This window comes from Dendrobium catenatum, unplaced genomic scaffold, assembly GCF_001605985.2.
Source record: "Dendrobium catenatum unplaced genomic scaffold, ASM160598v2 fragScaff_scaffold_370, whole genome shotgun sequence".
Taxonomy (NCBI): Eukaryota; Viridiplantae; Streptophyta; class Magnoliopsida; order Asparagales; family Orchidaceae; genus Dendrobium; species Dendrobium catenatum.
Genome location: NW_021318832.1, coordinates 4049207 through 4061828, shown reverse-complemented (window position 1 = coordinate 4061828; position 12622 = coordinate 4049207). Strand labels below are relative to the sequence as shown.

Sequence of the window (12622 nt, the reverse complement as noted above, 5' to 3'; positions counted from 1 at the left end):
TTACCTGATGTTAAGGTGCGGTCTTCTGATGCTGTTCTGGGTGGTGAGTTTGTTAGAAGTGAGATTAATTCAGGTGCTGGATTGGTTATTCCTAACTCTTTTGTGGATCTGCCTATGAAATTAATAGAAACAAATGCTATGGTTTATCATGTGAGTGATAGTTTTGTGATAGATGTGCGGTTTCATCTCGATTGGCTTCACTGTTCGTCGGAAGCTGAGTCTGATTCCACTTCGGATCATTGTGGAGGTTCGGATCCTGGACATGATTTTAAAATGGTTTGCGACTGTCCGGTTTTTGCCGGTTCTCGTGGCAGACCCCGTGGGAGGGGAAGACGGGGTCGTTAGTTTATTTGGCTCATAGTTTTGCTCTGTGGATGGTTTATTTCAAGCTGATTCGTTCGAGCTTTTTGTTGGTTATGGTTGTGACAGGCGATGATGTGGCCGGGGCTAGCTTCCTTGTTCTCATGCCTCCTGTCAACCTTTGGTGTTTATATTTTGCTGCCTTTGCTAGTTGGCTGTTATGGTTTTATTGCGACGTTCATCACCAAATTGGAGGGTCGGTGCGTGGCTTCGGGGGAGCTGGAGGCCTTGGCCAATTACTGAGCCTAATTTTTCTATTTTATTGTATTTCCTTTTATTGCTTTTACTTTGTTTTCAGCCTCTTGTAACCTCTTTCTTTTTTTTAATAAAAGTTCTGTTTAAAAAAAAAAAAAACCAAAAAGAAGAAAACTAAGTACCAAACACTTAGCGAATAAAAAAAAAAGAGTTCAAAAAGGAACTCAACAACTAACAGAAGAACATACCCACCAACAAGCCTCCAAACCACATCGAAAAAATAACAACCAGAACAATAGAAAAAGAAGCTGTCATAGTTCTCCAAACCAACAATAAAGCCCAGCAACCGAATGAGCTACCCTGTAGAAACAGGCCATCCACAAAGATCACAAAAAGTAGCAACAGAGCCACCCAACAGAAGCAGGCCACCCTCCAGTAACCAGCCTTCCATCCGAAAAAAAAAATGGCACCAACAGCGAACCCAAAAAGAGCTCTAACAGCAGACATCAACCAACAACAAATATCTAGCAACCAGCAATAAAATGTCATAGGAACAACAAACATACCTAAAAAACCAAAAAAGAAACAATTAAGAAGATAAAAATGAATCACATAAGAAGGAAAAGACAACAAACCTGTAAGAAAGAGCTAAGAGATTATTCATAAATAAATTTCTTGTCATCAAGGGTAAAGAGCACGATTATAAAAATTCACTATAGAGAAACCAATTAGCTCTTAACCAGATAAATAACCCTTTAAGGAAGAAAAAGATTTCCAATCGAAAATCTTAGCAAACATATTTGAATCAATGAACTACATAAAGCATCAGAATTAGAAAATTTATTCTCAAACTTTTTAGAATTTCTCTCTCTCCAAATAATGTAAATAGAACAACAAACAATAAAAAAAAAAGATTCTTAACATTAGAATCATACTGAAGAAAATAAATAAGATCTAATAATTGCTCAAGATTAGGTCTAAATAAAAGAAATTACTATTAGGCAAAAAAATTAGAAATAATACTAAAAGAGTAATCATATTCAAAGAAAAGATGATTATGACTTTCATCTCCCTTCAAACAAAGGATACAGATGAGAGAGATTAATATTTATCTTAACAAGAATATCAGTCTTTTTTAACTCTTTCATCATAGTCATCCAAACATAGCAAGTATATCAAAATATATCTTTTACGTCAAATAAATTTAAATCAATCCACTTTATTAAAATTATCATAATAAGCATTATGAAAGATATTAAAGGAAGTAACAAGAACACCATTCTGAGGAAGAAAGATGGGGGTTTTATATAAATACCATTTTATTTTATGCTATTTACATATCTAATATCAAAAACATTAATATTATATGACTACCACCCATAGAATAAATTTGGGTGCATGAAATGAAATATTAAAATTTATAGGATTGTATGAATGATATAAATGAATTATAGGAGTGATATATTTGATATTAAAGTTGTATATGGGTGATAGATATATAATATTAATATTTTAGATATTAGATATGTAAATAACATAAAATAAAATAAAGTGGTTTGTATGTAAATTTCACATCATAAAAATATCGGCACTGCCTTCGTCGTCGCCACTCGCCAGTATCATCCGCCTCAAGTTGGACAATCCGAACACCGCGACCAATCGAGTAAAAAAGTTGAGTAATGCTCGCTTCCTGCGTCGCCGCCTCCATCTCGTCTGCATTAGTTTCTCGGTCGTTTTGGGCAGCGGGCCGGCGAACCCTATCGGCCCCCACATCTTCCGCTCTCCGAAACTGCCGCCGCCGCAGCAGGAAGAAGGACCAGTGGTGGGCTCCAAAGGCAAAGATCGTTCTTCCCCGTGCCTCGGAAGCTAATGTCATTCCCACAGAAAGAAGAGCTTCGGCTGATGGGTACTAGCATAGATTTCTAACTGCTTTCTTTACACAGGCTTTTAGTCGTTCTAGCCTCCTGGGTTCCAGTCCGTACTAGATTTGCTCCGTGCTGCTTTTTTATTAGTTTATTTATAAAACTATGTGTTTCATTTTCAACATCGATGAATTTTTTGCATGCTGTTTTATGATTGATTTCTTCTTCATAGAACGAGTACTTGATATTAGACAAAAGGCACTTCAACGGATGTGCCGGTAAATCCTATAGCCACAATTTCCTCGTCAACGTCTGTTGTCCTTGTCGATGCCTTTACCAGCGAGCTCCCGCCATGACTTCCTAGTCACTTGTCATGTCAATGCCTTCTCCATCGAGCTGCTACCATGAGTTTCTTTCCATCAGTTTCTCCCCTAGCAAGCTCCTGCAGCAACTTGCCAACTTCTTTGGGGAACAAAGAAGCTGTGCATTTATAGTTAGTCAGCATAGATACAAGTGTCCACACATGATTGGGATGGTAATTAGCCATCCGCAGAATGCTGCTATTTGGCGTAATATAAGAGTTGGTGATGTTTTGTAATCATGGGAAGGGTAGGATCAGGGACGGAGCCAAAAAATTTTCTTAGTGGAGACACAAATTAATTATTTTCAAATTAGTCTTGATCTGTACTTACAATTTTAATAAGTAAAATAGTTAGAAAAAATATATATAATTATGCACTGAACTTTTTTTTAAAACAAATTGAACTACTCCCCAAAATTCATTTTCTAGTGCTTCTCCCAATTGATTTCAATTGATTATATCTGATATGTGCATTTAATCACTCTCAATTCATACTACTTATAACATTAAAATCTACTGCTTAAAACACCTGATAATTTCACATTTACTAATTTAATTATAAAATTCATGTGATTATTCGAAATTGTAATTAATTATCAATTTTATTGATGTTTGAAGTTATAGGTCTATAGTTCTCCGAGTCATCTCTAATTTATTTATTTGGACAATTAAAATTAATAATATTGATTTTGTTAACTTAAATTCTCTATTTTATGGTATATATATGTATTTTTTTAAATAGGTTGTCACCATAAGATACTTTATGGTGGATTCTATGGGTATTGGAGCATGAGGCTGCTCAATAACATGTCAAGTATTGTTTTTGCTTGACCTCCAACAACATGAGGTGAATCTAGATATCGTGAAGCATGCCATTGATGGCATCTAGTTGGTCCTCACTGATAGACTTCTAGTTGCTCCTTAGTGATAGTAAGTCTATCATTCGCATTTATTGTTGAAAAAGTATCATCAGTCATAAAACTAGAGAGAAGGCATGGATATGGGGAGGAAAGTTTGGGAGTTGAGGGAAGGAGAACTAATGTTCGGAGTAGATGGCGTGATAGGGGAAATTAGTATAGCGCCCAACAAAAGGTACAACAAGAGCATAAAATGATAGTAGATAAACAATAAATTGAGGGATGTGCCAGCAAATTCAAGAAAAATTGGTGAAAAGAATAAAACAATTGAGGAAACAAGGAAGAAGAGAACTCAGAAAGAAAGAAGCTTTGCATTATATTTTTTTCATATGTTGATAGAAAATTTGTGGTCCTACCCTTCATATGATTACAAAACACACTAGCTCTATCTTATGTCAAATGGCTCATCACCCTCCAAATCATTAGTGTCCAAATATCTTTGTAAACAAAGTATAAGAAATTAAATGCACTGCTTATTTACCCATTAACACTCAAGCACTGTTCCCTTTCCTACTAGTATTCCGTGAGCCACATCAATGGATGGCATGCGCAAGGAGGTCGTGCTCGGATTTGGTTGCGCTAGATTTAGGTACCGTGTAGGTTCATATCAGAACTTCTAGGGTTTCTTGCTTCTTTTTTTGAAATCATGTAGTCATTGATATTTTAGGAGATTTTCTTGACGTTTATTTTAGCTGATTCTTATATTCCATTTAAAATTTTTATCACACAATTAATCTTGGTATTATTGCATGATCTTATGAGAATTGGGTGATGAAGATATTAAATAAGCGAAATGCTTAATAAAGTAGCAGAGTAGATAAGCTGAATTCACAACTGGATTTCAAAGACATTATTTTTTTCTGCTTCACTCATGTTCTCCACATGAATTTCAGCATTGGATTCGGATGTTCTCCGTATTCTTTAGCACTTCTTAGTAAATAAAGGGTATTTATATATAAAAGTAAAAAAGAGATGATTTGTTGTATATATTTTTTTAAAAATGATATTTAATAAATGTTGAGGCTTCCATGAACAGCCGTTTACTTTCAGGTTTCACTATAAGAATTAGTTGGTTTAAAGAAATTCTCAATTTCAAAGATAAAATATATTCGTGACTAGGCATGTTTTAAGAAGAATAATAAAAAAAAAAACAATTTCAGGTTCAAGAAGAATCAAAGTTCAATAATATTATTCCTTAAAATGGTGGTGATCTCACAAGATCAGTAATTTTGACTGCGAAATGAATCTACCTGGTATATCATTTGATATACATAATGCCATTTAAAAAGGACTGCAAACTAGATAGAAACTAAACAGATTGAGCGGTTATGTTTTGGATTCTTATGATTTTGTGTTTGGCTACTGTTTTCGTCTTCTGCTCATTACAATTTTATGTGGTACTCATATATTTCTTTTATTGAGATTGTATGAATACTTGTAGATCGCAAATATTTCTTTGCATATTAGAAAAGTATGCATTGCAAAATTTGTTGGGAGGAAGGTTTTATGCAGTTTATTTTGTCATTATTAATCTATTACCCTCCATGTCGATGAGATCATCCATTTTATTATTTCATTGCACAGGCATACAGAATACAGTCGTTTACTTCCATGTCCCTCACACAATATGGTACCTAGAATTGAGCACCTTGTAGTTTCTGAAGATGGAAATGTTCTTGATTATATCAGCAAAGCTTTGCGTCTCCCTTCTAAGTAAGCATGCATGTATATGTCTTATATTTGTAAATTGCTGTATTTTTCAAATCAATGACTATTTACATTTCTAATTTCATGCTATAAGTAACAACAGAAGCCATGTCTACTACTCATTTCTGAATCAGCTTACAAACAGATGAGGATACTCTTTTGAAAAATTGAAGCATATAAGATTCTTCTTTTTTTAAAATGTTGCTAAATTTGGGTTTCAATATATTGGTGTAATTTTCTCCTCTTTCTTCTATTGGTTATGGAATGCTCCCTCCACACTACTGCCCAACACCCGCATACTGACACACCCCACCAAAGAAAGATGTCTATCCTTTTCTTTTCTGTATTTAAGGTCCTTTTGCCAGAAAGCGGAAATGCTTCAAAGTTGAAGATTAAGCGTTGAGATATGATCTCTCTTTGTTCATTGTTGTGGAATGAGCAAAGAAGAAGACCATTCAAATTTGGATATTAATGAAAAGAAATTCGTGCCAATTTGGGAGATTTTACTCTTTTTAACTGTTTCCTATGTAATTAAATGTTTACTGTTATTTTTCAGAGTATTCAGTAACGTAGGACAACCATGTTATTTTGCAGGGTATTCAGACATAGTTAGTAACCTAGCCCAGCCAACTATTTTCCATAAGATGGCATGAAACTGTTTTGTGTTAAAAACTTTTTTCTCTAACATCTTAACTGATGACACTAACGCAAGAATTCCACAAAATGTCATCAATACTTTGTTTTAATTTTTGGTGTCTATTTCATTCCCTTTTCATTGTGAAGTTCCCAATGAATATAGAGAATCATAGTTAAGCAGAGAATTTAATTGAATCCAGAATTGTTAGTAAATCACACCAAACTATATTGAGAATAGTTAATTTATGAGCTCTCATTTAGGAACATCTTAATGCAATTTACAGGATATTGAGGTATCTAAAAAGGTATTTAGGAAAAGTTTTTTTCTTCACAAAATGAATAGATAGCAGTATTGATATCTTCACTCATGCTAACTAGGCTGGATCTATAGCTAATCATAAATTGCAAAGGTGGCAATTATTGCTATAACGTTGAAGTTAAATTTAGGGCCATGATTAATGAAGTTTGTGAAGGAGTATGCATCAATAGATTTTTAGAAAACGTAAATATCCACATTAAAAAATCATTGATAATGATATGTAATAACCAAGTTACAATTACCATTGCTAACGATCTTGTCCATCACGACAATATTAAGCATGTCAAGATTGATAGATGCTTCATAAAGGAGAAAATTGAACAAAATCGCTGGTTGTAGACATTCTCACTAAAGCACTAAATTTATTTCAATAGATCAGTCACTAAGGTAGGAATGATCAATATATATATTTCTAAGTTCTAACCTGAGGGGGAGTGGAATTATGGACAGTTAATGACCACTTCTTTTCTGGATGAAAAATTGATTGATGATATAGGAATTAAGGATTATTCAACAAAGAAAATCTGCTTCAATCAATCTTCAATCTTCAATCAATTCCATAAATTAGGCTCAAGGTTTTAGCAGTCAAATCTAACTCTTTTAGCAATATGTGGGGCAATTTTCTCCTAAATTTGGGGCTGAAGTTGTTGCCTGAATTCTCTCTTATGCGGACTTATTTTTTCCGTGTTTTACTCTATTTTGCTTATCATTTATGATGTGGACATCGATCAGAGGTTCAAGCATGTGTATCGCCGGAGACAGCGCAGATCGACGACTACGATTCAGAGTCTTTACTTTTGATGTATTTTATGTTTTATTTAGTTTGCATTTCCATTTCCTAGTTTACCCCTATGGGGAGCGTTGTCTTATTGTGGCCCAGAGGGCATTTGAGTACTTTTCATTTCTTTATGTTTAAGACCTATATATAGTGGTCTCATGCTTTGTAAAAGGTTAATGATATTTTGAATGAAAATTTGGTTTTATTTCTTCTTCTTCTTGCATGAGAGCTAGAGAAGGGAGAGAGCTCGAAGGGAGCATTCGCAAGGCCCACCAGTCGTTGGAAGAGTCCGCGGCTCGTGGTTAAGGTTGTTCTATCTTCTTATTTGTGTTTTCCCCTCATCTTCAATTACCTAAATCCTCTTTTCGTTAGCCCCAACCGAACCCCATTTCATCCCGCCTGCACCAAAGGAAGCCAACCCGCCGGCCGTCCCTTTGGCCGCCTGTCACCCCTCCTCCACCACCTCTCCCACCACCCCACCGCCGGCCCTCCCCCCCCTTCCCCATTTCCGGGGAATTAATGGGCATTCAATGGGGCCCATCAAGAGGGGGGTCGGCGGGTACTAGAGAGATTCCCTACTAATTCCCTCAAAACCTGAAATTAATTTCAGGTTTTTAAAATAACTCCCTCTTCCCTCTCTCCCATACCGCCGGCCCCATTAATGGGCTCTCCCCTTGTTGTTTCCAATTCTAGCCTCAACCCAATTTGAATTCAAATTCAAATCTTAATTTGAGTCTCTCCAAACAAAATTAAATCTGAAATTTATTTCAGATTTATTGAGAGACTTATTATGATTGGATTCCAAACTCTATCCCACTCCTCCTTGAACCCGCCGCCCACTTCCCCTTGGAATCCCGACACCCCTCTCTCTTTCCCCTTCCTTCTTCTCAAACTACAAGTGCTCTCTCTCTCAACACCACGTTTTTCCTCTCATCTCGTTGAAAGATTCTCCTACGTCAAGCATGCATGGCGGATCCGGAATTTGAGTGAGAACTTGTATTCAACGCCGACGGAAACCTCAATATCCTACGATCCTCGTTCTTCGACGTGGGATTTGAAGACGACGCCACCGTTGGAGATTATTTGATTCGAGTGGTTCCTACTCTTGCGAGCGTCATCGACCGCCAACTTCCAAACTATGATTGGAGCATCAACAGTCGATCATTCCCGCCATCCTCGCCACCGTCAACCTTTCCGTGGTTCAAGGCCGTTGGGGTTGCTACCTTCCTCGTGGCATTGTTGGGTTTGCTAAAGACCTTCTCCCGCTAAGCCCTACTTGAGTGTGAGTGAGCAAGGTAACTCATTGTGAAATTTCTAGACATTAGCCGTGGGATTCTATTTTTCTCCGCATTTATTTTATTGTGATAATTTCAAGATCTATCGCCAATTGTGTCTAAACATCAAGTTTGTAATTGATTATCATAATAACTTTGACAATGGAAAACTCTTGAACCTCACCACCTTATGAAATCTTAATCTTAAACTAGTATACTTTGTGACTCTTTATAAACTTCACGTGCAATTCTTGATTGTATCACATCAATTTATTTTCATTAAGAGTAGATTAATCCTATGCAATGTTTTGTAATTAGTTTTTCCTTTTTTTCATAGCGCCTTCACTAACCCCCTAGGTTTCTCTTGCCTGCCTATAAATAGTTTATTTTGGCTCCTTCATCAGCATGAGATACAATCAAGTACTGATCTTTTATGTCTCTTTGCTTGTCTCTTTATTTTTAACAAATATGCATGATGACATTATAGAGACATAGCTGTTTGTATCCTTATGGTGATTGTATAGACTATAAAACATCTATTAAAATTTAAGTGCGTAGAATGAAACATATATTGCGTACTGGAATAAGATGAGAATTCAAGTTGCATGCAAAAGTTGAATCTCATTTTCCGGACTTCATCTTCTTAACATTTGTGAATGTTGAGTTCGTGTAAATGCATATAGAAGATGCTATTTGTAATATTTTATGCACTAAGGTATGGCGGATATCTTATTGTTGATTGTTCTGCTGAACAATCTTGAAGTGATTTTTGCACTAATTTATGGTGGATATTGTTGATTGTTCAGCTGAACAATCTCATTGGAAGGCAGCGTACACAATATTAATTACTTGCTGAGGACTTAAGCAACTGATTTCTTGCATTTTTATTTTCATCCGGTATATCCCGTGTCTGTTTAAGTGCACATTGAAGTTTCCGTATCTAATATTTTTATGCATGAAGGTATGTTGCAGATCTAATTCAATTTGGGGCCATCCACTATGCTTTGGTTTGCCCAAAACCTCCTCCAACCGCTACTCCTGAGCAAGTTAAGATCTACAGGGAAGTCACGGAAGCATCAGTTCTGCAAAGGAGGTCTTCTCTCAAAGGGAAAACTGTAAGAGAAGCCCAGAAAACATATAGAATTGCAGATGCAAATGCGTTTGTTGAAGCCGGAACTTACCTTCGTGTTCATGTGCACCCAAAAAGATTCCCAAGGTAAACTATGGAAGCATGAAATATCCTGAAAAGCTTGTTCTGCCAATATTCCTTTGTTTTTGTCCATACTTCACCCTTATTTTTTCTGGACTCACACATGAAGATTCAATTATTGGCGGGCCAACTAGGCCGGTCTGTAAGGGCGTTGGAAGTTGTTGCTAAGGCCTTGGGTTTGAACGTATCTTATCCTATAACATATCATATCATGTGGACTTAAAGGAGGGCAAAAAAATAAAGAGAGAGAAAGAAAAGGAGTTTCCATCGTGTACATATAAGTTTTTTGTTTTTTTATTTGTTTGTGTTGTAGTCAGGTGCTATGAAATTGATTGGAAGTCTAGAATCATAGCTGTAACAGATTCCTATGTGGTTCTTAACAAACCAGCCGCAACTTCGGTATGTAATTCTGTTAATTGTACATTTCTACAATCCCTAGTTTCCTAATTTGCAATTAATGTACATATGTGTTCATATAGATTTTATAACCTTTTGTTCATTCTTTCCCAATCTTTATTTTGTTCTGTTCTTGAAATTTGAAGGTAGGAGGATCATCTGATAACATAGAAGAAACTTGTGCAACATTTGTTTCTCGTGTTCTAGGACTAGATACTCCTTTGAAGACCACTCATCAGATAGATAACTGCACGGAAGGCTGGTGGGTTTTAGTTTTTTCTTCTTATATAATTATCTTTAACTCATAAATTAATTAAAAATCATTTGAGGCGTTCTTATTGCAGCCTTGTACTGGCAAAAACAAAGGAATTCTGTTCTGTTTTCCATGGGATGATTAGGGTATGCTCATTATCATTGATGTTTCATTTTATTTCATTTTTTCGGCATTGTTGTTTATTGTACCATATGATGTACTTTCTTCAATCTTCTATATGACTAAAAAACCATTCTTTTACCCAATTATTTCTTTCACGAAGTTTTCATCTTGAACTCAGGAAAAACAGGTGAAAAAGCTTTATCTTGCCCTTACTGCTGAACCCGTACCAACTGGAATAATATCTCATTACATGCGGCCAGTGAACCTTGCTCCCAGGCTTGTTTCACGAGGTAATAGTTCAGTTTTTATACTACAATATTATGATATCTACTACAAATGATTAGATTTTAAATAGGCACCAATAACTGCCGCTCCTTCTTGTTACACATATCAAATTGCTCATGTTAACGTATTTATTTCTAATTTTTTCTTCCAAATACCAGAGTGGTGGACCCTTTGTAATGAAGAAGCTATAAAATTTTGTGTTATTTTTTTTTTTTTCCGGTGACTACTTATAGGATACGAAATGAGCATATACGTAAAAAGTTGGAGTAGCTCCACTGGAAGATAAGATTAGAAAGAGTCGTCTTAGATGGTTTGGTCACATAAAATGACGGCCTTCCGATGGCCCGGTTACGAAAATAAAGGTATTAGATTTGACTTATGTTAAAAAAGGTAGGGGTAGACCTAAAAAGGCTTAGTTAGAAAATATTAAAAATGATCTTTCTTTATTAAATTTAAACGAGAATTTGATTTTTAATAGGACACAATGGAGAAAACAGATTTATGTAGCCGACCCCTCGTAGTGGGACAAAAACTTGATGTTGTTATTGTTGTTGTTGGTGATGACCACTGATAATGAAAGCACCCAGTCGTCATTAAGGCAAGAAACAAACATAGGTGTATTGCGTAGCACAATTGAATGAATGTAAGTTAAAATCCAGAGCTAAGTTCTTTACTTCTGTTACAAGAAACAAGAAAAGAAGCAAGTCTTAAAAGTTGACCACCTAGTAGTTTTTATGGTTCATCGTCCACATTATTAATATTTGAAAACTTCGAGGAGAATGCAGAATTTATTGAAGGTTGGCATCTGTGTCAGCTGGAGGTCTTGGAATGCAAGGAGGTTCCCTGGCCAAATACTGATGTTGTGAAAACACACAAAATTGAAGACTGTGAATGGCCTTCAAAGAAGACTGCCTATGAATGTAAGATCAACCTGTTAACAGGGAAAACACATCAGGTAGTTCCTTTACTTCTGTTTCGCCAACTCGAACTTCGCAATAGGTTTAAGAACACAAATGGTTTGAGCTCCATTGCGGCCTTCAATGCAGGTGAGAGCCCAGTTAGCCGCTATCGGCGCACCGATAATTGGGGACTTGATGTACATGCCTGCTGCGTTGGCTGCAAATTCTAATCCTCTCATTAATCCATTTGACAAGCAGAGAAAGGAGTGCTCAAGCGATGGTGACAAATTGGCTGCAGCGGTAGAGTGGATTTCATGCCATGGCAAGGAACCCAATTCTGCAATTGGGCTGCAAGCATCTCAGATCTCATGGAATGATGGGAACTGTTCTTATGAGGCTGGGCCTCCATGGTGGATTGTTAAAAAACAAATCTGATGAGTAGTTCAGTACAGGTTATGAGCCTTTGTAGTTCATAAATAGTTTCTATTTATTAGATTTTTATTAGGTACAAACTGAATTATTCATGAAGACTAAGAGAAAAAATTTTGAAAGGGTTTTGAAAATGTTTTTCAAAAACAGAAGAAAATATTTATGTCCAGTCAATGTGTTATTTAGGTTTTGTTTGTGACGAAAATTTATTATGTCCGGACAAATTACCGAAAATTCGGACACATACCGAGTGATATCGAGTGCTGTATCGAGCACGATACCGAGCGCCCGAGTGACGTGGCGCTTTTGGTCTCTGGACGCGTTTGGTGTCCGGACACAATAATTACTCGTTTGTGATAGCCTTTTAACTGTTTTTAAAGTAGCTTTTTAATATAAAAAATTTAATTTGAGAATTTTTTATACCAAGAAAATGTTTAGGAAGCAGTAAAAAATTGTCCTAAAAAAAGTCTTAGATAAGACTTCATTTGGGTCTGCTGTTTAAAGTAACTTTTATTTAAAAAAAAAAAAACTCTTTGTAGGTTCAGCTTTTTTTTTTTATTATTCTTTTTACCCATTTGATTGAGTTGATTAAGTTACTGTGGTGAACTTATAAATCTA

At 35.9% G+C, this 12622-nt stretch overlaps 1 protein-coding gene across 2 annotated transcripts; it reads left to right on the top strand.

Annotated features, from left to right (window-relative positions):
• Window positions 1–2134: 2134 nt before the first annotated feature.
• Window positions 2135–12138, top strand: LOC110093932 (RNA pseudouridine synthase 6, chloroplastic). Of its 2 annotated transcripts, XM_028693823.1 has the most exons (10): window positions 2324–2461; window positions 4856–4948; window positions 5280–5408; window positions 9371–9625; window positions 9937–10018; window positions 10162–10277; window positions 10360–10414; window positions 10570–10681; window positions 11462–11631; window positions 11723–12138. In XM_028693823.1, exons 3-10 carry the CDS (start codon window positions 5323–5325, stop codon window positions 12008–12010), a joined length of 1164 nt encoding a protein of 387 aa, XP_028549656.1. In that variant the 5' UTR covers window positions 2324–2461; window positions 4856–4948; window positions 5280–5322; the 3' UTR covers window positions 12011–12138. The 2 variants fall into 2 exon arrangements, with proteins under 2 accessions (XP_020674654.1, XP_028549656.1); XM_020818995.2 differs by lacking the exon at window positions 4856–4948 and having other exon boundaries at window positions 2135–2461.
• The last annotated feature ends 484 nt before the right edge of the window (window positions 12139–12622 follow it).

Bases quoted from the DNA above. Each gene is read 5' to 3' on its own strand.
- LOC110093932 (XM_020818995.2), top strand. From the start codon at position 2,235: ATGCTCGCTTCCTGCGTCGCCGCCTCCATCTCGTCTGCATTAGTTTCT. The intron at 9,626-9,936 runs GTAAACTATGGA...TGTTGTAGTCAG, and splicing joins CACCCAAAAAGATTCCCAAG to GTGCTATGAAATTGATTGGA. The intron at 10,278-10,359 runs GTGGGTTTTAGT...TTCTTATTGCAG, and splicing joins GATAACTGCACGGAAGGCTG to CCTTGTACTGGCAAAAACAA.